Source organism: Bombina bombina, chromosome 2 (assembly GCF_027579735.1).
Source record: "Bombina bombina isolate aBomBom1 chromosome 2, aBomBom1.pri, whole genome shotgun sequence".
Lineage (NCBI taxonomy): Eukaryota > Metazoa > Chordata > Amphibia > Anura > Bombinatoridae > Bombina > Bombina bombina.
Genome location: NC_069500.1, coordinates 330,076,422 through 330,100,581, shown reverse-complemented (window position 1 = coordinate 330,100,581; position 24,160 = coordinate 330,076,422). Strand labels below are relative to the sequence as shown.

General features: G+C 39.5%; 1 protein-coding gene across 1 annotated transcript in view; it reads left to right on the top strand.

Moving 5' to 3' along the window:
• The window catches only part of RFC5 (replication factor C subunit 5), a gene marked incomplete in the record, with an annotated part of 128,945 nt that overhangs the window by 5,710 nt on the left and 99,075 nt on the right, over positions 1-24,160 (top strand). The window contains 3 exon segments of the mRNA XM_053701683.1: positions 765-901; positions 3,872-3,951; positions 18,099-18,172. Of these exon segments, the coding sequence (XP_053557658.1) occupies positions 765-901; positions 3,872-3,951; positions 18,099-18,172 (291 nt within the window).

The following is a 24,160-nucleotide window of genomic DNA, read 5'->3' as shown; positions in this document are numbered from 1 at the left end:
GTAATTGTTTTTTTACCTTTTGGTATATTCAGTATAGAGATTATTTTCTATTTTTCGATAAACAAATACATTTTGAAAGGTGATGCAAAGAAAGGGGGCTTCAGTGTCCCTTTAAAGGGACACAGAACCCCCAAAAAAGTTATTTCATGATTCAGATATAGCATACAATTTAAATAACTTTCCAATTTAGTTCTAGTATCAAATTTGCTTCATTTTCTTGGTTTCCTTTGTTGAAAGAGCAGCAATACAATACTGTGTGCTAGATGAAAATATCAGGTGAACCAATAATGAGGCATATATGGGCAGCCACCAATCAGCAGCTAGCTTCCAGTAGTGCATTGCTGTTACTAAGCCTACCCTAGGCAAGATTTTCAACAAATGTTACCAAGAGAATAAAGCCAATTAGATTTTTGGTGAAAGTTGCTTTAGCGCCGTTAGGACGTCATGGAATGTTCTGAAGCCAACGGCGCATACTGCATGGGATCAGGTCATGGGCGTGCATAGCGTTGTAGGCTTGCTCCCCTGACCCGATCCCATCATTGAAATCTCGTGATCGCATGCACTAACGTCGTTCCGATGTAGACATATTTAACCTGACACAAAAGGGTTAAGCAAATGAAAAATTTGGAAATATAGTCCTTCTACTGCTTGGTGTGTACTATGATGTCATGTTTGTTGCTTTCTTGAAAATTATTTGTTGTGTATAAGATGTATTTTAATTTGTGTGGTAATCCCCTTTTTTTTTTTTTTCTCTCCCCATTTAGTTCAGAGGTTTATCAGTGAAGACAAGCTACCACACCTTTTATTCTATGGCCCACCAGGAACAGGAAAGACTTCCACAATTTTAGCTTGTGCCAAACAGCTGTACAAAGATAAAGAGTTCACCTCTATGGTGTTAGAGGTATGTTTTCTGTAATGTTTTATTGGGAAAGACTTGATTTCTAAAAAAGGCATGCCAGGGAGGGAGGCAAGACAGTTTTTTCCAACCATTTCAGGTGAAACTCGAAAAATTAGAATATCGTGCAAAAGTTAATTTATTTCACTAATGCAACTTAAAAGGTGAAACTAATATATGAGAGAGACTCATTACATGCAAAGCAAGATAGTTCAAGCCGTGATTTGTCATAATTGTGATGATTATGGCTTACAGATCATGAAAACTCCAAATACACAATCTCAGAAAATTAGAATATTACATGCAATCAATAAAACAAGGATTGTACATAGACCAGGTGTGTTTTTCTTTAGCCCAGGTAAGACGCTCCTGACGTTGTTTGTTGTTCAGGAGTGGCTTGACAAGAGGAATAAGACATTTGAAGCCCATGTCCAGGATCCGTCTGTGTGCGGTGGCTCTTGATGCACTGACTCCAGCCTCAGTCCACTCCTTGTGAAAGTCCCCAACACTTTTGAATGGCCTTTTCCTGACAATCCTCTCCAGGCTGCGGTCATCCCTGCTGCTTGTGCACCTTTTTCTTCCACACTTTTCCCTTCCACATAACTTTCTATTAATGTGCTTTGATACAGCACTTTGGAAACATCCAACTTCTTTTGCAATTACCTTTTGAGGCTTTCCCTCCTTATGGAGGCTGTCAATGATGGTTTTCTGCACATCTGTCAGGTCAGCAGTCTTTCTCATGATTGTGATTCCTACTGAACCAGACTGAGAGACCATTTAAAGGCTCAGGAACCCTTTGCAGGTGTCATGGCTTAATTAGCTGATTAGAGTGGGACACTTTGAGCCTAGAATATTGCACCTTTTCACAATATTCTAATTTTCTGAGATTGTGGATTTGGGGTTTTCATGAGCTGTAAGCCATAATCATCATAATTATGACAAATCACAGCTTGAACTATCTTGCTTTGCATGTAATGAGTCTCATATATTAGTTTCACCTTTTAAGTTGTATTAGTGAAATAAATTAACTTTTGCACGATATTCAAATTTTTAGAGTTTCACCTGTACATTATTAGTTTCAAAAGTCTTGCTCTTTGTATACCAGGGCTTTTTAAGAAGAGAATGAGATAAAAAAAAATTTATACCAATAACAATAGTTATGTTATTTTAGTCTTTATGTGTTCCGTGTTCACTGAATACCAATTGAAGAATATACATTCAAATTGAGATGGCTTTGAAATATTTTTTTTTTAAATGCTCGCAGCTGTGTGAATTCTCAAGAAGAATCATAAACCATAATATTTTATGTTGTCATAATGTCCAAATATTTAGCTACTGTGAATCTTAGCTGTTTGTCTGAAGTACAGCGTAGAAATTGAATTTGGTAAATACCAATAATGATATTATGATATAGAGGGATAGTATATGGTTTCAGCTTCTCTCCCACTTGCAATGATAGTCTTGCAATAGTTGGTAGCCTTTAGTGGTTCCATCTTAACTGCATATGAATAAGAATCCATACACCCGGGTCATTATGGGAAGATAAATGTTTTCTAGGGGATACAAGTAGCTTCTGTGCATTGAACCTCTTTAAAGGCATAACTCTGCTCTCCTCAGAATATTTTTCTTTCTTGAGGTATGTTGTTCTTTGGTAGTATGTAGAAGCCTCTGTATTTTCGGAATGTATGTTATCACCAGCATCTCTATTTGCACAAAAAGTTAAAGCCAGCATAGTTATGCTTAGAGGGACATAAAACCCAATTTTCTTTCTTTCATGATTTAGACAGAGCATACAATTTTATACAACTTTCCTATTTACTTCTTTTATTTAATTTGCTTCCTTCTCTTATCATTTGCTGAAAGGTTTATCTAGGTAGGCTCAGGAGCAGCAAAGAACCTAGGTTCTAGCTGCTGATTAGTGGCTGCATATATACACCGATTGTCATTGGCTCACCCATGTGTTCAGTTAGAAACCAGTAGTGCATTGCTGCTCCTTCAACAGATGAAGCAAATTTGATAATTAAAGTAAATTGGAAAGTTGTTTAAAATTGTATGTTCTACCTAAATCATGAAAGAAAATATTTGGGTTTCATGTCCCTTTAATGAGAGATCCTGTACAGTTTCTGCCCTATGCCATTCATTAGTTGTCCTTGTATATCTAGTCATCTAAACAAACTGACTGTAACCTTTAGCCAGGATTTCTTTGTTTTACTATTAGTGTATATAAATAAATATTTAGTAAATATTTAGTAACACTGACTCCAGAATCCATTTTTTTTTCCATGCACATTCTTGTTGATATGGGACACACAGAAAACGTGATCAAAGTTTAAAAAGATTGGTGATAAGGCATGTGAGCATGCTAGGTCAAATGTGTCCTTGGTTAATATATTGCCTGAATAAAATACTGTTTTAATTTTCTGGGGGCAAGGGGAGATAGTCTTCTCATCCATTTAAACGGTGACTTTTCCTATTACCCCCACTGTATTGGGTCTTGGTGCATTAGCTGTCACAATAGAGAGTTTAGATAAATATTGTATTTCATTATTTGTTCAAATATACATTTGAAAAGCTCTTCCACATTTAGTTACATTTTACATAGTTCTCTTTGTAATCATAAGTAAGTTCGGAAACGTGCACATGTCTTTAGCCATCTGACAGAAGTGTTTTCAAGAGTGTTCATAGCAATGTTATGCATAGTTATGAACACTCCTGCAATTAACTACTAAAGATACATGCACGCACCTGAGCTCCTATCAGCCTACTTATGTACTCTTCAAGCAAGGATACCAAGAGAACAAAGCACATTTGATAATAGAAGTACATTTGAAAGTTGTTTACAATTGCATGTTCTGTCTGAATTTTGACTTTACTGTCTCTTAAAAACCTCTTTGCTAAATTTGTTCTAAACTTTTTTTTTTTTCCTCCAGTGATATGTTGCAAAGAAATTTGAATAACTATTTTATTTTGTTTTAGTTAAATGCTTCAGATGACAGAGGTATAGACGTTGTGAGAGGACCTGTCTTAAGCTTTGCCAGTACAAGAACTATTTTTAAGTAAGTGAGCTTATGCTACTGTTTAGTAAGTACTGGAGGTTGCCCAACTCTATCAGTATATATGTAAGGAAACAAAATTACATTCAAATTGGCACATACATACTTAATAACTTTATTAAAAAATTGCCAATAAATCAGAGTCCAGCCGGACTTCTGCACACACACAAACATACACCAATAAAAGTAGCTTAAACTCAGTACTGTAAATCTCAGCCTTCTAAATAGTAATGTTATAGAAAATGTTTGATACAATGTACTCCAATGGTATTGGTGAATACCCATCTTATAAGTTTATGCCATTTGAATACTGTATCAAGTGAATGCATAGACAGATTGTGAGATTTGCATTTGGTGAGAACAATTGAGCTATCACTTACTGTTATGGATACCATAGCCAAGAAATAGCCTACCCACAATTGTTTGTATATTCAATCACAATATCATCTATTATAGCTAAGTGGTTTGGTGCGTCTTAAATATAACTAATATCACTAGTGCTGTAAAGACAGCCAACAATTTCTAATAGCTATCAGTGCCGACAAATCCCACTGCTAAATTGTATCCCAACACACACACACTAAGCTGCAAGTAGTCCCTTCTATAGCGGGGACTTGTATTACTTTTATGCTAACTGCAGATGCATTCAAATTGAATATTAGATTAAAGTACTGAGCAAGCGATTTTAAGAGTGGAGGTACTATGGCCTTGTGAGAGTGCCCCTGACGTGCGTTTCACATAACGCTTCCTCCGAGTTGTACGCACCGGCCGGACAAGGTGATTTATATTGCATCAATGTGCCCGCCTGTATTGCATGATAGGATCAATCTTACTGAATCGTTCGTCAATAATTGGTTATACGATCTGTCATGTATAAGTATTTGACCAATGGGAAATGAGTTGGTGACATCATCACTTTTTCACCAATTACTGCTAACCTTGTATTATCTGACTATTATACAAGAGAGAGAGATGTGTATCTCTCTCTCTCTCTCTCTCTCTCTCTCTCTCTATTATATATTATATATTTTCTTTCATGTAATTGGCAAGAGTCCATGAGCTAGTGACGTATGGGATATACAATCCTACCAGGAGGGGCAAAGTTTCCCAAACCTCAAAATGCCTATAAATACACACCCCTCACCACACCCACAATTCAGTTTTACAAACTTTGCCTCCTATGGAGGTGGTGAAGTAAGTTTGTGTTAAGATTTCTACGTTGATATGCGCTTATCAGCATTTTTGAAGCCCGTTTCCTCTCAGAGTACAGTGAATGTCAGAGGGATGTGAAGGGAGTATCACCTATATGAATGCAATGGTTTTCCTCAGGGGGGATCTATTTCATAGGTTCTCTGTTATCGGTCGTAGAGATTCATCGCCTACCTCCCTTTTCAGATCGACGATATACTCTTATTCCATTACCTCTACTGATAACCGTTTCAGTACTTGTTTGGCTATCTGCTATATGTGGATGGGTGTCTGTCTTTTGGTAAGTATGTTTTCATTACTTAACACACTCTCAGCTATGGTTTGGCACTTTATGTATTTATATAAAGTTCTAAATATATGTATTGTACTTATATTTGCCATGATTCAGGTTTTCAGTATACCTGTATTTCCTTTTTGCAGACTGTCAGTTTCATATCTGGGAAATACTTTTTATGAAAATGTATTTCTTACCTGGGGTATAGTCTCTTTCTTTTTAAAGATATGATGAGTCCACGGATCATCATCCTTAATTGTGGGATATTCACCTCCTGGTCAGCAGGAGGAGGCAAAGAGCACCAGAGCAGAGCTGTTAAATAGCTCCTCCCTTCCCTCCCACTCCAGTCATTCTCTTTGCCCACGTTAGTGGTAGGAAGAGGTAAACTGAGGTGTTAGTATAGATTCTTCAATCAAGAGTTTATTTTTTTTAAAGTAGTGCAAGATTGTGCTGCTTTGTTTTAGGGTGTAGCCGTAGTCCATATCAGTCTCTTCAGTAGAGCTTTTGGTGGCTTTAGAGCAATGGGAACTGGTGGGACATAATTCTCACTGCGCTTCCCATACCTTTCTGCTGCCCTTATTCTGATGGCCTAAGCAAGTATTAACTCAGGCCTTATCATTTTCCACAGGGCTTTAAGTGGGAGAGGACCTCTTAAACCTGTAGGGCTGTCCTGCTGTCGGACAGCATTAAGGTAAGTGCAGACTTTTTATTCTGGGGAATACATAAGACTCAGAGGAAAGTGGGCACTTCAATTATACCTTTATTTTATATAAGGCACATAGAGCCTTTGAGATGGGACTTCTGGCTCTCTATGTGTGGAGGGTGCTCTTTATGGCAGCTTATGTACAGGCACTGGGGCTGGGAGTAAGGCTTGTCACTATCGTTATTTTTAAGCCGATCGCGCTGTGTAGTTAACGCCCACGATGGGTGGGGCCAGCATTTTGCGCGCTTCACACTTCTGCTGCGCAGTTTCGTCTAGTCTAGCATCCGGAGACGTTCCGGTTTAGTTGTGGGGCTAATCGGATCTTAGACTAACAGGACAGTGACTACTTATCGCTCTGGAACCGCATGGTTTTTCAGCCTGAATAAGCAAGCGGTTGTTAGCGCTCCAGATTCTTCTTCTTCTTCTGCACCGCTGGGACATTGCAGTGAGAACGGTCGGCAGGTAGGCGCCTCCTCTAGAGGAGAGGTGTTTGTGGTTTAAAAACGTTTTTATTTATCTAAAAGTGATACGTTTTTGTTTTCAGCAGGAAAATAGTTTGCATTTAAAATTTAAAGGCACAGTATCCTGTTATACATTCAAGTTTAATAAGTACTCTGTTTACAATTTGGCTTCATTTTACTACTCTGTTTTTTCCACATACAGAAAAAAAAAAGTTCAGTTTTAAAATTTAAAGGGCCAGTAACAATTTTTTTCTTATTGCTTATTACATTGTCTGTTCTCTAAAATGGATTTAAAAGCTGTGCAAAATGTTACTTGTGCCATGCGTTTGGATGCCAATGTGGAACCACCAGTTCCTTTTTGTCCCTCATGTATTGAGAGGGCTTTAAGCTATAGATAGAAAATTTTTCATGATAACATTTTTTCAAAGGCGGATGCTTCTCAGGAGTCTAATGATGAGATTCAGAGTATGCCGCAGCTTTCTCCCCAAGTCCCAAGCAGTGCCCTGTACTTCTACTCTAGCTCCTGCAGGAGTTACTTTAAAAGACATAGCTGCACTTTTGTCTTCCACAATTTCTGATGCGTTGTCTGCTTTTCCTATGCTACAAGGCAAACGTAAGAGGAAAGACAACCATGTGGTCAGTGAGGTTTCTGATGCTATGGTGGCAATCTCGGATGTACCCTCCCAGGGAACTGAGATGGAGGGTATAGAGGTTCTATCTGAAGGTGAAATTTCAGACTCGGGGAGTTCCTTACCTTTGACTGATTCAGAGGTTGTCTCTTTCAGGTTTAAACTAGAACACCTCCAACCTGTTACTCTGAGGTTTTGGTGACTTTAGACGACTGTGATTCCACGGTAGTGGTCGCTCCTGAGAAATCGAGTAAATTGGACAGATATTTCGAAGTTCCTTCTTACTCAGATGTTTTTCCAGTTCCTAAGCGAGCTTCGGACATTGTTTCTAAGGAATGGGAGAAACCAGGTATTCCCTTCTCTCCTTCTCCTATTTTCAAGAAGATGTTCCCTATAGCTGACGCTGTCAGGGAATCTTGGCAAACGGTTCCTAAGGTGGAAGGGGCTATTTCCACCTTGGCCAAACGAAGGATAGTTGTGCTTTTAAAGACCCAATGGATAAGAAGTTGGAGGGTCCACTTAAAAAGATTTATGTTCACCAAGGTCTGCTATTGCATCTGACTGCGTGCATTGCTACTGTCACCAGTGCTGCAGCTTATTGGTTTGATGCTCTGTCCGAGTCTCTTAAGACAGACTTCTTTTGAGGAGATCCTGGATAGGATTAAAGTTCCGAAATTAGCCAATGCTTTTATTACGGATGCTTCTCTGCAAATTACTAAATTGGCAGCTAAGAGTTCAGGGTTCTCTATCCTAGCCTGCAGAGCCTTATGGTTAAAACCTTAGTCTGCGGACGTATCATCTAAGTCTAAGCTTCTAGCAATTCCTTACAAGGGAAAGACCTTGTTTGGGCCTGGACTGAAGGAAATTATCTCTGATATCACGGGAGGTAAGGGTCATCTCCTTCCTCAAGATAAGAGAAGTAAACAGAAAGGACGACAAAGTAATTTTCGTTCCTTTTGAAATTTCCTTCTCTTCCTCCTCTAAACAGGAAAGAAACTATTCGCAGTCTAAGCCTACTTGGAGACCCAACCAGTCTTGGAACAAGGGTAAGCAATCCAAGAAGCCTGCTGCTGAATCCAAATCAGCATGAAGGGCTTGCCCCCGATCCGGGACCGGATCTGGTAGGGGGCAGACTTTCTTTCTTCGTTCAGGCTTGGGTGCGGGACGTTCAGGATCAATGGGCTATAGAAATGGTGTCTCAGGGATACAAACTGGAGTTCAAAAATTTTCCTCCCCGAAGATTTCTTCTTTCTAGATTGTCTGCAGACCAGATAAAAAGAGAGGCGTTCTTACATTGTGTAAGAGACCTCTCCTCCCTGGGAGTAATTTTTCCTGTTCCTGTACAGGAACACGGGCAGGGTTTTTAATTCAAATCTGTTTGTAGTTCCCAAAAGGAGGGAACTTTCAGACCTATCCTAGTTTCTCAGAGTTCCGTCATTCAAGATGAAAACTATTCGTACCATTCTTCCATTGCTCCAGGAGGGTCAATTTATGACGACAGTGGATTTAAAGGATGCATATCTTCATGTTCCTATCCACAGAGATCATCACAAGTTCCTAAGGTTTGCCTTTCTTGACAAATACTTTCAGTTTGTGGCTCTTCCTTTCGGTCTGGCCACGGCACCCAGAATTTTTACAAAGGTTCTGGGGTCTCTGTTGACGGTTCTAAGATTGCGGGGCATTGCCTTATCTGGACGATACTGTGGCGCCTTATCTGGACGATATTCTAATCCAGGCGCCATCTTGTCTACAAGCAAGGTCCCATACCAACGTTTTGCTATCCTTCCTGAGAACTCACGGGTGGAAGGTAAATCTGGAAAAGAGTTCCTTAATCCCGAAGACAAGGGTAACTTTCTTGGGAACTCTAATCGATTCTATATCTGAGGATTTTCTGACAGAGGTCAGAAAATCAAAGATTCTAGATACCTGTCGAGCCCTTCAGTACAATTCTCGGCCGTCAGTGGCTCAGTGCATGGAAGCAATCGGACTGATGTTCGCGGCAATGGACATCATACCGTTTGCTCGGTTTCTCCTCAGACCTCTGCAGTTAAACATGCTCAGGCAGTGGAATGGAGATTATGCAGATTTGTCTCCTCGAATAACCCTGGAACAGGAGACGAGAGACTCTCTTCAATGGTGGTTGTCTCTGGATCATCTATCCCAGGGGACATGCTTTTGCAGACCTTAAAGGCTCAGGGCGTCTGGACTCAGGCAGAGTCTGTTCTTCCGAAAACATCCTGGAACTAAGAGCGATCTTCAATGCTCTTCTGGCCTGGCTTCAGTTGGCTTCGGCCCAGTTCATCAGATTCCAGTCGGACAACATAACGACAGTGGCTTACATCAATCATCAGGGAGGAACGAGGACTTCCTCCCCGATGACTGAGGTAGCCAAGATAATCCGGTGGGCGGAGGCCCATTCTTGCCATCTGTCAGCGATCCACATCCCGGGGGTGGACAACTGGGAGGCGGAATTTCTGAGCAGGCAGACTTTTCATCCGGCAGTGTGGGAACTCCATCCGGAAATATTCTCCAACCTGATTCTCAAATGGGGTCGGCCAGAGTTAGATCTCATGGCATCTCATCAGAATGCCAAGCTCCCGAGATACGGGTCAAGGTCTAGGGATCCCCAGGCGGAACTGATAGATGCTCTGGCAGTTCCTTGGTCCTTCAGCCCAACATATCTATTTCCCCCGTTTGCTCTTCTTCCTCGGGTCATTGCTCGAATCAAACAGGAGAAGGCATCAGTGATCCTCATTGCTCCTGCGTGGCCTCGCAGGATTTGGTATGCCGATCTGGTGGACATGTCATCCCTGCCACCTTAGAGACTTCCATTGAGGAAGGATCTTGTCTTTCAAGGACCCTTCCTTCACCCAAATCTAGTTTCTCTGAAGCTGACTGCTTGGAGATTGAACGCTTAATCCTATCCAAGCAGGGGTTTTCTGATTTGGTCATAGAGACCATGATTCAGGCTCGTAAGCCTGTAACTAGAAATATTTGCCATAAGATATTGCGTAAATATCTCTATTGGTGTGAATCCAAGGGCTACTCATGGAGTAGAGTTAGGGTTCCCAGCATTTTGTCTTTTCTCTAAGAAGGTTTGGCGAAGGGTTTATCGACAAGTTCCCTAAATGGTCAGATCTCTGCCTTATCTATTTTGTTACACAAACCTCTGGCAGATGTTCGATCCTTTTGTCAGGCCTTGGTTAGGATCAGGCCTGTGTTCAAACCAGTTACTCCTCCATGGAGTCTGAATTTAGTTCTTAAAGTTCTTCAAGGGGCGGGCTCCGTTTGAGCCTATGCATTCCTTAGATATTAAGTTGTTATCTTGGAAAGTTTTATTTCTTATTTCTTCAGCTCGAAGAGTGTCTGAGCTTTCGGCGTTGCAATACAATTCGCCTTACCTTATTTTTCATTCGGATAAGGTAGTTTTACGTACTAAACTTGGGTTCCTTTATAAGGTTGTTTCAGACAGGAACATTAATCAGGAGAGTGTTGTTCCTTCCTTGTGTCCTAATACTCCTCCTCAGAAGGAACGTCTTCTGCACAATTTGGACGTAGTCCCTGCTTTTAAAGTTTTACTTGCAAGCAACTAAAGACTTTTGTCAGTCTTCTCTGTTTGTAATTTTCTCTGGAAAACGTAAGGGTCAGAAAGCTACGGCTACCTCTCTTTCTTTTGGTTGAAGAGTATCATCCGCTTTGCATATGAGACTGCTGGACAGCAGAATCCTGAAAGAGTTACATTCCACTAGGGCTGTTGCTTCCTCATGGGCATTAAAAAATTAAACTTCTGTAGAACAGATTTGCAAGGCTGCAACTTGGTCTTCTCTTCACACTTTTTCAAAATTTTACAAATTTGATACTTTTGCCTCGGCTGAGGCTGCTTTTGGGAGAAAGGTTCTTCAAGCAGTGGTGCCTTCTGTTTAGGTTCCCCGTCTTGTCCCTCCCTTATCATCCGTGTACTCTAGCTTTGGTATTGTATCCCACAAGTAAGGGTGATGATCTGTGGACTCATGGTGTCTTTTAAAAGAAAAGAAAATTTATGCTTACCTGATAAATTTTCTTTCTTTTTAGACACAATGAGTCTACAGCCCGCCCTGTTCTTTTAAGACAAGTTGTTAATTTTTGTAAACTTCAGACACCTCTGCACCTTGGCTTTTCCTTTGTCTTCCTTACTTCGGTCGAATGACTGGAGTGGGAAGGAAGGGATCAGCTATTTAACAGCTCTGCTGTGGTGCTCTTTGCCCCCTCCTGCTGACCAGGAGGTGAATATCCCACAAGTAAGGATGATGATCCGTGGACTCATCGTGTCTAAAAAGAAACAAATTTATCAGGTAAGCATAAATTTTTTCTTTTTTCAAATTGACTGTCTTTTAAAATGTCAGTTTATTACGTCATTCTTGGCACAAGAATTTTGGCGCAAAGTTACGTTCGTTTACGCAAATTCGCCATTTCCGATGTCTTAGTTGATGTCGAGTCCTTCACAAGTTGTGCGTCATACTTGGCGCCAAATATTTTCATTATTTAAGACCCCATTCCTTTTTGCCTCTTACCTTTTTCTATGTCAGAGGGCAATGCTATTTGTATTTTTTCACATTCCTGAAACTGCCATATAAGGAAATTGATAATTTTGCTTTATATGTTGTTTTTTTCTCTTACATTTGCAAGATGTCTCAATCTGATCCTGTCTCAGAATTCTCTGTTGGATCCCTGCTGCCTGATAAGTTCTACCAAAGCTTAAGTGCATTTGTTGTAACCTTGTGGAGATTATACCTCCAGCTGTGATTTGTAATAGTCATGATAAACTTTTACATGCAGAGAATGTATCCATCAGTAGTAGTTAATTACTTGTTGCTGTTCCCTTAACATCTAATGCACAAGATATACCTGTAAATTTAAAATAATTTATTTCTGATTCTATTTAGAAGGCTTTGTCTGCCAATCCCGCCTTCTAATAAATGTAAAAGGTCTTTTAAAACTTCTCATAGAGTTGATGAAATTTCAAATGACCGGCAACATACTGATTTATCCTTCTCTGATGAGGATCTATCTGATTCAGAAGATCCTGCCTCAGATATTGACACTGACAAATCCTCTTATTTATTTCAAATGGAGTATATTCGTTCTTTATTAAAAGAAGTGTTGATTACATTGGATATGGAGGAAACTAGTCCTCTTGATATTAAAACTAGTAAAGGTTTAAATTCTGTTTATAAACCTCCTGTGGTTATTCCAGATTTTTTTCCAGTTCCTGATGCTATTTCTGATATGATTTCTAAAGAATGGAATAGGCCTTGTACTTATTTTATTCCTTCTTCAAGGTTTAAAAAATTGTATATTTTGCCAGCAGTTAGATTGGAGTTTTGGGAAAAGATCCCCAAAGTTGATGGGACTGTCTCTACTCATGCTAAACGTACTACTATTCCTACGGAAGATAGTAATTCTTTTAAAGATCCTTTAGATAGGAAACTTGAATCTTATCTAAGGAAGGCTTATTTATATTCAGGTCATCTTCTTAGGCCTGCAATTTCTTTGGCTGATGTTGCAGCTGCTTCAACTTTTTGGTTGGAAACTTTAGCACAACAAGTATCCGATCATGATTTGTCTAGCATTGTTAAGTTGATTCAACATGCTAATAATTTCATTTGTGATGCCATTTTTGATATCATCAAAATTTATGTTAGATATGTCTTTAGCTATTTTAGCTAGAAGAGCTTTGTGGCTCAAATCTTGGAATGCTGATATGACTTCTAAATCCAGATTGCTTTCTCTTTCTTTCCAAGGTAATAAATTATTTGGTTCTCAGTTGGATTCAATAATTTAAACTGATACTGGGGGGAAGGGAGTTTTTTTGCCTCAGGATAAAAAACCTAAAGGTAAATCTAAAGCTTCTAACCATTTTCGTTCCTTTCAACATAAGGAAAAGAAATCTAATCCTTCCCCAAAGGAATCTGTTTCCAATTGGAAGCCTTCCTCAAATTGGAATAAATCCAAGCCTTTTAAGAGATCAAAGCCAGCCCCCAAGTCCGCATGAAGGTGCGGCCCTCATTCCAGCTCAGCTGGTAGGGGGCAGATAAAAATTCTTCAAAGATGTTTGGATCAATTCGGTCCAAAATCATTGGATTCAGAGTATTGTTTCTCAGGGGTACAGAATAGGATTCAGAGTAAGACCACCTTTTGAGAAGATTTTTTCTGTCACCCATTCCAGTGAACCCAGTAAAGGCTCAGGCTTTCCTGAAGTGTGTTTCAGACCTAGAGTGATCAGGGGTAATCATGCCAGTTCTGTTTCAGGAACAGGGCCTGGGGTTTTATTCAAATCTATTCATTGTTCCAAAGAATGAAAATTCATTCAGACCAGTTTTGGATCTAAAGATTTTGAATCAATATGTAAGAGTACCAACTTTCAAGATGGTGACTATAAGGACTTTTCTGCCTTTTTGTTCAGCTAGGGCATTATATGTCCACAATAGACTTACAGGATGCATATCTTCATATTCCGATTCATCTGAATCACTATCGGTTTCTGAGATTCTCTTTTCTAGACAATCATTACCAATTAGTTGCTCTTCCTTTTGGCCTAGCGAACGCTCCAAGAATCTTTTCAAAGGTTCTCGGTGCCCTACTCTCTATAATCAGAGAGCAAGGTATTGCAGTGTTTCCTTATTTGGACGATATCTTGGTACTCGCTCAGTCTTTACGTTCTGCAGAATCTCACGTGAATCAACTAGTGTTGTTTCTTCAAAGACCTGGTTGGAGGATCAATTTACCAAAAAGTTATTTGGTTCCTCTGACAAAGGTAACCTTTTTAGGTTTCCAGATAGATTCAGTGTCCATGACTTTGTCTCTAACAGACAAGAGACGTTTGAAATTGGTTGCAGCCTGTCGGAACTTTCAGTCTGTCATTCCCTTCAGTAGCTATGTGCATGGAAGTTTAAGGTTTCATGACTGCAGCATCGGACGCGATCCCCTTTGCTTGTTTTCATATGAGACCTCTCCAGCTTTGTATGCTCAATCAATGGTGCAGGGATTATACAAGGATATCTCAATTTATATCCTTAAATCCCAATGTTAGACTTTCTCTGACTTGGTGGTTAGATCACCATCGTATAATTCTAGGGGCCTCTTTTGTTCGTTATTACAACAGATGCGAGTCTTTCAGGTTGGGGAGCTGTTTGGGGATCTCTGACAGCACAAGGGGTTTGGAAATCTCAAGAGGCGAGATTACCAATCAATATTTTGGAACTTTGTGCAATTCTCAGGGCTCTTCAGTTTTGGCCTCTGTTGAAGAGAGAACCGTTAATTTGTTTTCAGACAGACAATATCACAACTGTGGCATATGTCAATCATCAGGGTGGGACTCACAGTCCTTTCAAGCTATGAAAGAAGTATCTCGGATACTTGTTTGGGTGGAATCCAGCTCCTATCTAATTTCTGCGGTTCATATCCCAGGTATAGACAATTGGGAAGCGGAGTATCTCATCCGGAAGAATAGTCTCTCCACCCAGATGTGTTTTCTCAAATTGTTCAGATGTGGGGGCTTCCAGAAATAGATCTGATGGCTTCTCATCAAAACAAAAAACTTCCCAGGTACCTGTCCAGGTCCAGGGATCCTCAGGCTGAAGCAGTGGATGCGTTGACACTTCCTTGGTGTTATCAACTGGCTTATATTTTCCCACCTCTAGTTTTTCTTCCAAGAGTGATCTCCAAAATCATCATGGAGCAATCGTTTGTGCTGCTGGTGGCTCCAGCATGGCCTCACAGGTTTTGGTATGCGGATCTTGTTCGGATGTCCAGTTGCCAAGCTTGGCCACTTCCATTAAGGCCAGACCTTCTTTCTCAAGGTCCGTGTTTCCATCAGGATCTCAAATCATTAAATTTGAAGGTATGGAAATTGAACGCTTAGTGCTAAGTCATAGAGGTTTCTCTGACTCAGTGATTAATACTATGTTGCAGGCTCGTAAATCTGTCTCTAGAAAGATTTATTATTGAGTTTGGAAGACTTACATTTCATGGTGTTCTCATAAATTCTCTTGGCATTCTTTTAGAATTCCTAGAATTTTACAGTTTCTTCAGGATGGTTTGGTTAAAGGTTTGTCTGCAAGTTCATTGAAAGGACAAATCTCTGCTCTTTCTGTTTTATTCCACTGGAAAATTGCTAAACTTCCTGATATTCATTGTTTTGTACAGGCTTTGTTTCTTATAAGCCTGTCATTAAATCAATCTCCCCTCCTTGGAGTCTTAATTTGGTTCTGAAGGCTTTACAGGCTCCTTCATTTGAGCCTATGCATTCTTTGGACATTAAACTACTTTCTTGGAAAGTGTTGTTCCTTTTGGCCATCTCTTCTGCTAGAAGAGTTTCTGAATTATCCGCTCTCTCTTGTGAATCTCCTTTTTTGATTTTTCATCAGGATAATTCAGTTTTGCGGACTTCATTTAAATTCTTACCTAAGGTTGTGAATTCTAACAACATTAATAGAGAGATTGTTGTCCCTTTGTGTCCTGATCCTAAAAAATCTTCGGAGAGATCTTTACATTCTTTGGATTTGGTGAGAGCTCTGAAATATAATACAGAAAGACAGAGTGCGCTACAAATAGCTCTACCTATTATCTATTGTAAAAAATAAATTATAAATGCAATTTTACCATATATTAAAATATAAATACTGCAAAAAATAAAATAGATTCAATGTATACTTTATTTCCACAATATATATCTAAAACACTTTAAAATATTATAAGGTGCACTTTATAGTTAATAATATCACAATAAGCAGCTTTTATATTAAACACAACTTGATTTCCCAAAAGCTCAGGGGCAAGAATAGACACGGTTGCATTAAACCGGAAATATATTTGCAACAATGTTCCTTTTACGTATTTGATAAAACTTTTTCTTTTTGTAACAATTTAACAAAATAGGTGTGTTGTCCTCTTTATATTATGCAGTTTTTTAGTCTTTTATATCCCCAAAATAGTCATTCTTATCACTGTATATTTTACACATTGGGTGATTAGCATTCGTTGGTTAAAACAGTACTCATGAAATGCAATGTCTGATATCCTCTGTATGTGTGGGTTTAAATGCACCAAAAGATAAAAACTAATTGTCACTCACCAGAATCCGAAAGGTTTTTTACCTTTCCCCGACTCTGCTACTTCAAATATTATGTTGAAGCCACTAAAGATTTCAGGAAGACTTCTAGTCTATTTGTTATCTTTTCTGTTTCCAGGAAAGGTCAGAAGGCTTCTGCCGTTTCTTTGGCATTTTGGTTAAAGCTTTTGATTCATCAAGCTTATTTGGAGTCGGGTATTCATCAAGCTTATTTGGAGCCCCGCCTCAGAGAATTACAGCTCATTCTACTAGATCAGTTTCCACTTCTTGGGCTTTTAAGAATGAAGCTTCAGTTGATCAGATTTGCAAAGCAGCAACTTGGTCTTCTTTGCATACATTTACTAAATTCTACCATTTTGATGTATTTGCTTCTTCGGAAGCAGTTTTTGGTATGAAAGTTCTTCAGGAAGCTGTTTCAGTTTGATTCTTCTGCTTATGATTTAAGTTTTTATTTTTTTGGGAATAGTTATATTTGGGTTGTGGATTTATTTTTTTCAGCGAAATGGCTGTTTTTATTTTCGTCCTCCCTCTCTAGTGACTCTTGCGTGGAAGTTCCACATCTTGGGTATTGCTATCCCATACGTCACTAGCTCATGGACTCTTGCCAATTACATGAAAGAAAACATTTATGTAAGAACTTACCTGATAAATTAATTTCTTTCATATTGGCAAGAGTCCATGAGGCCCACCCTTTTTATGGTAGTTATGATTTTTTTGTATAAAGCACAATTTATTCCAAATTCCTTTGTTGATGCTTTTTACGCCTTTCTTTATCACCCCACTTCTTGGCTATTCGTTAAACTGAATTGTGGATGTGGTGAAGGGTGTATTTATAGGCATTTTGAGGTTTGGGAAACTTTGCCCCTCCTGGTAGGATTCTATATCCCATACGTCACTAGCTCATGGACTCTTGCCAATATGAAAGAAATTAATTTATCAGGTAAGTTCTTACATAAATTATGTTTTTCTACTGCTTCATGAATATCATTGATTTAAAAAACAGCACCACAGTGGTTGAACTTGTTTAAGTGTGCTGGGCTTTACCGCTTTCCTATATAGATATAGAGATAGAGGGACAGACGGGGAGACACGCACACACAGAGACACACACACAGGGCAAAAATTCTCCAGTATTTTGGGCAAGCTGAAAGTCCCAGTAGTGAAGTGGTTAAAGGCCTTTGCAGTCCCTTTTTTTCTTTTCTTCTTCTAACACCTGAGACCTCATATATTTGAACCCTTGTAACTTTTTTATGCAATTTTTTTTAAAATATTTTTTTATAAGATGGTGTTATGAGTGTAACTGTAATTTGTAATGTATTTTTGATGTTTTGTGACACTTTTTTGTTTTGCAAAACGGTTAACCAGAGCTTTGAGGACATACTAACCCGACGAGTGTTAACTTGAATTGCGCTCAAGCAAACGCATTTACTTTCAACTTGCAATACGAGCCAAACATCCACGCTTGCGCATAACTTAGTGCTCCACTCGTAATCTTGCCCTTAGCTCTATAGCAGCCAGCACTACTGGTCTGTAGTTGAGACAAATGTGCATAGCCAGGTTTAGTTCTCAAGCGGAAGCACCACTTTGCAGAGGTTAAGTGCATAGTTTTGTGCAGTAATAAAATACTCTAACACCTTATCACATGTATTTCATGCATTCATAGTTAGGCTTTTTAATATGTCAGTAAAACAGTGTAATCTTAAATAGTGTTTATCTTAAATTTTCAATTTTGAGATTATCTGACACCTTCATATCTGATTTTTAGGAGAGGCTTCAAACTTGTGATCCTGGATGAAGCAGATGCAATGACTCAGGATGCTCAGAATGCTCTGAGACGAGGTAATATGTTTAGGATTTCAGTGCCATATGCCTGGGATCTGTACAACACTGCAGGGTCTTGGAAATCCTAGATAGACTAAACAATCTGCCTTCTCTTTATGATGCACAAAATATATTTATGCAGTTAGCAAGTCTAGTATTTATTACCCCCTTCTTAATCTGGTAAAATTTTCCTTTTGTAGCTAATGTTTTAAATATTGATCAGCTTTATTATATAGGCATTTTGTCATTTTAATAGTTACATTAACATTTTGTACATTGCAGTTTCTTTTTAATTCCTTTTCTCACTGTACTTTGCGTTTGTTTTGAAATTGTCATTTGTTTTCTGTCGTAGCAGGTTAGAACGTTTGGCAAATACTGTATTAATACGTATAGTCAACCACACTGTTAAAATATTAAAATTTTTGGTTTGACTTTTCCAAGTAAGTAGCTGTAGAAGTATGGACATGTGTAAAGCATCTGCAAAATCATGTTATGTTTAGTAGAGAAAAGTAATGTATATTCAGCAGAGTTCTAATCTTTAGAATGTTTGTTTGCTCACTGAGCAAATATCTTGAGAAAGAGGCTTATTTATTATGGAGCATAATAGAAAGTTTGTCGAAATATTTTATTTTGGTTTAAAAGAACATATTAAACAAAAATTAAGATTTGTTTTGCTACATGAGTTTATTTTTTTAACCCCATAACTATGGGTTTTCCATTGCGTCTCCAAAAAAGGTATATTTTTCATACAGTATCTTCCAATCAACAGCCATAGAGGGTATATTATTCTATTTGAGTATGCACATTTGATTGGCTAGTAGTGTCCCTCCCTTCATATTTTATAATTTATTTGCTTTAGCAAAATGTAATATTGTTGCAAAACTTTTAAGCCACTTAGAAAATATCAGATAAAAACCAATTATTTGAGCAGTAACTGAAAATATAGTCAGTGTTCTCCCAGGACCTTTTAAATGGGCACACCACCTTGCTGATTTTACTGACCATCAGAATAAAATTTAAGCCGTTAGATGAAATTAGAAAATATTACATAGTTTCAATGTTTGCAGAAATGTTCATTAAATCAATGTAAGTTGCATTATGCAATTGATGTGTGCATTTCACTTCTTAAAGGGACATGAAACCCAACATTTCTTTCTAATGACACTGTGAGTCCACGGATCATCTCTAATTACTATTGGGAATATCACTCCTGGCCAGCAGGAGGAGGCAAAGAGCACCACAGCAATAGCTGTTAAGTATCCCCTCCCTTCCCTCCAACCCCAGTCATTCTCTTTGCCTATGTTAAAAGCAAGGAGGTGGTAAAGTTTAGGTGTCTGAAAGAAGATTCTTCAATCAAGATTTTATTTTAAAGCAGAACAGGTTTGTTCTGATCTTTCCTGGGGTTTATCCGTAGCCCATGTCAGTCTCTTCAGTAGAGCAGTGGTGGCTTTTAAGCAATTGGGAACTTGTGGGCTATAATCCTCACTGCACCTCCCAAATAGCTATTGCTGCCCTATCTTGAAAGCCTGAGTAAGATTGCTCTGTCTTTCTTTTTTTCCACAGGTCCATGTGAGGGAGTATGCCTCTCAAACCTAGTGAGCTGCCCTGCTGCCTGGCAGATTTCCGTTAAGGTAAGTGCTAAATTTAATTTCTAAAAAGGAAGAAAGTTTTTGGCACTTTAACAGTTCACTCTGTTGTTACGTTAAATACATTCATCCTATTATAGGTTAATAGGATAATGTGATGTAGTTTGTGCAGGCACTGGGGACGAAAGGACTCATTACTTAATAAGGCTCAGTCAGTGTTTTTTCTCTGGTGTGTTACGGTCAGGCATATAGCTACTTGGTAGTGTTTTACTTGTTGTTACTCTTGGCGACTTTACTTTCACAGTGGTAGTAGGTTAATGCCGGCCGGGAAGTTTCAGCTAGGCACGCCCACGATGGGCGGAGCTTTTCTGAAGCGGCAAAAGAGTTTTTGCGTGCTTTTTCTTAATCACTTCCTGAGGGCCGGAAGGGTGACGTACTTTCGTTGCGGCTCTGCATTCTCAGAAGTCTGTGAGAACGGTCACCTGATACCCGCTGGGAGCAGCTATGGATTGAGTCCGGATCTTTAACTTCTGTTGACTCTAGTAACCAGCAGGACAGGTAGGCACATCAGCAGGGCTTGCTGAGGTGTAGAGGCTGTCTGGGTTTCTCTAGAGCCACTGCTCTGCTCTTAGAAAATAAAGTTACTTTTAACATTTAAAGGACCAGTAAACACAGCAGATTTGCATAATCAACAAATGCAAGATAACAAGACAATGCAATAGCTTTTACTCTGAATTTTAAATTAGTAGTAGATTCTTTTTTAACACATTTCAAAGTTATGTATATTTCCACTCCCCCTGTACCATGTGATAGCAATCAGCCAATCACAAATGCATATACGTATAGTCTGTGAATTCTTGCACATGCTCAGTAGGAGCTGGTGACTCAAAAAAAAGTGTAAATATAAAAGACTGTGCACATTTTTTTTTATGGAAGTAAATTGGAAAGTTGTTTAAAATTACATGCTGTATCTGAATCATGAAAATTTAATAAAACCTGAGTGTCCCTTTTAAAGTATTTTATTTTTTGTTTATTCATTTATTGGGTAAAGATGGATCAAGAGGCCCTGCAAAATGTTACTTGTACTTTGCTTTGATGCGAATGTGGAACCACCAATCCATTTTTGTTCCTCATGTATCGAGAGAACATTGCATTATAGGGATCCACTTTTTTAATCTGAGCCAACATTGTCTGAGGCGGAGGCTGTTCAGGGGTCTCCTGTTCAGGTTATGCCGCAGCTTTCTCCTCAAGTGTCCCAAACCTTATAGTTTTCACATGCAGTGCCCTGCGTTTCCTCTCACACTCAAGTTAAAGTTACCTTGCAAGACATTGCTACCCACATATCCTCGGGGGTAACTGATGCGCTGTCTGCTTTTCCCATGCTGCAGGGAAAGCGCAAAAGGAAATGTAAAGAATCAGTGAGTAAGGTTTCTGACAAAGTCATGGCTACGCCGAATGTTCCCTCCCAGAAGTCTGAGGAGGAAGATACTTCGGTAGCATCGGAGGGTGAAATCTCAGATTCAAACAGTGTAATTCCTTCTTCTGATGCTGAAGATGTACCCTTCAGGTTTAAGCTATCCGGTGTTACTTAAAGAGGTTTTGGTCACCTTGCATGACTCTTGACATGACTGTCGTAGTCAACCCTAAGAAGTCTAGTAAGTTAAACAAATACTTTGACGTTCCTTCCACGGTGGAGGTTTTTCCGGTACCAGACCGGGCTACAGAGATTATTGCTCGGGAATGGGAGAGACCTGGTATCCCTTTTTCTCCATCCCCAATTTTTAAGAAGATGTATCCAATAGCGGACTCTATCAAGGAGTCTTAGCAGACGGTCCCCAAGGTGGAAGGGGCAATATCCACTTTGGCTAAGAAAACCACTATTTCTTTTTAAAGATACGATGAGTCCACGGATTTCATCCTTGTGGGATTACGCCTCCTGGTCAGCAGGAGGAGGCAAAGAGCACCACAGCAGAGCTGTATATATAGCTCCTCCCTTCCCTCCCACTCCAGTCATTCTCTTTGCCTGTGTTAGTGATAGGAAGAGGTAAAGTGAGGTGTTAGTTTTAGATTCTTCAATCAAGAGTTTATTATTTGTAGTGCCAAAGTGTGCTACTTTGTTCTGGAGTGTAGCCTAGACCAGATCAGTCTCTTCAGTAAAAAGAGAAGCATTTGGTGGCTTTAGAGTAATGGGAACTTGTGGGACACAATTCTCACTGTGCCTCCCCTATATTAATGCTGCCCTGCCTTTGGAAAACCTGAGACATTCTAACTCAGGACTTTCTCTTCATTCTCAGGTCCATGGGAGGGGTATGACCTCTTACACCTGGAGCCTGCCTTGCTGCCAGGCAGAAGATGAGGTAAGTGCTGACTTTGTTTCTGGGGTACAAGAAGTCTCAGAAAAAGTTTGGGCACTTTATTTTTTTGACACAGACCTCATCACATTGGGGCTCCTTCTAGGGCAGTGCTTTACAAACTGTGTGTCGGGACACACTAGTGTGTCGGCAGCAGTGTGTAGGTGTGTCCCTGCTTCAGCACAAATTTCTTTTAATTTTTTTTTTTTTTTGGGTTTCTGACTTTCCGCCTGCCTGCTACGCATATCACATGGTTGACACGTGATTGATACCTAGGGGGACACAGATCATCTTAACCTATTGGCACAGCTCAGTGGGAACTGAAACTATTCCCATTGGCGGCACATTGGCTCCTGACTGCACGTGTAGTCTCCTTAAAGGGACATAATACTCAAATGCTAAATCACTTGAAACTGATGCAGTATAACTGTAAAAAGATGACAGGAAAATATCACCTGAGCATCTCTATATAAAAAAGGAAAATATTTTACCTCACAATCTCCTCAGCTCAGCAGAGTAAGTTCTGTGTAAAAAGTTATACTTCACCTGCTCCCAGCTGCAGGTAAAAATAAAAAGTTAAAGAAATGAACAGCAGCCAATCAGCATCAGCAGTGCTGAGGTCATAAACTCTTACTGTGATCTCATGAGATTTGACTTAACTCTCATGAGATTTCATAGTAAGCTTCCTTTACCTAATTGGTGAAATAATATGAGAGTTCACGAGGCTCATCCCCTAAGATGTCCCAGGACAGACACACTAAAATGCTGCTTAGAAATCCTTTATAATGGGATGTGGCTACTGAGGAACTTTTGAGGTAAAATATCTTTCTTTTTGAGATGTTCAGGAGATATTTTCTAGTCAGCATTTTACAGCTATACTACATCACTTTCAAGTGTTTAAACATTTGGGTATTATGGCCCTTTAATTAGCTCGTGACTGCATGTGTAGTCAGTGAATGTGACAGCAGTGTGTTTGCAGCGCAGGCAGTAGTCAATCGGACTCACCGAGCTCTGAGGGTTGCAGCTTAAATGCTGAGCTGAAGTCAGTGGGGATTTTTTGCAACTAGCTCCCAGTAGTGCATTGCTGCTCCTGCTCTTGATATATTATGGATAGGAAGTGGAAGCTTAAAAATGCTTGATGATGGAATGCGAGTGTCTATCTAATATTACACCAAATATTCAGAATCTCTGTTCATCAAATCAACCTTATACATCCCATTAAAATAATAAGGATCTATTGGTGTTATTAAACTTTTTTTTAATTGTTGCACATACATACTGTTACTTGTAAATACATTTCATTATTATATAATTTATGTTTGTGTCCGTATCTCTTAAATCAAGTTAGTTTGCAACTGAATTACTGTGTCGCGAAATGATGTAAGTCTAAAAAAGTGTGTCACGACATGAAAAGTTTGGAAAGCTCTGTTCTAGGGGTTAACATTGATGCAGTTCTCCTAATGTTTCTAGGGGACTCTGGGCAGTTTTTGGACACTGGCACTGGGGACATGTGACTTTTCTTTCCCGGCGCTTTTTAAAGTAGCCGACCGGGAGGGTTTATTCTGTCTGCCTTTGATATTGTGCAAAGCTCAGTGTTGTTGCGACAGAGTTCAGGGCTGGAAATATGGGCTACGCAGCTTCCTAGACATAGGTGAAGGGAGCTAAGCAACCTGTTATTTTGCCCCTGGTCATTTAGATTAATGACGACGACGACCGGGAGAGGATTGTTCATACCGCCTGACTTTTTATGTACATCTCAGTGTGAAGGTGTTGAATGGGCTAAGCAGCTTCCTAGACATGGGGGAAAGGAGCTACGCAGCTTGTTATGTTGATCCCGGTCGTTTATCCCAATAATAATGGCGACCGGGAGTGGATTGTTGAAACGCCCACGAGGGGCGGAGCTTGCGTGGCGCCAATTTAATGGCGCAGCACTTATTTGGTGCTTTCGATTTTCAGACGGCAGGTTTTTTTAGAGCCTTTATCGTTCCTTCTCTTCGTTTCGGTAGCGAAAGGTGCTGGATATACAGTGTGTTGCGCTTAGAGAGAGCGATACGGCTGTTAGACTCTTA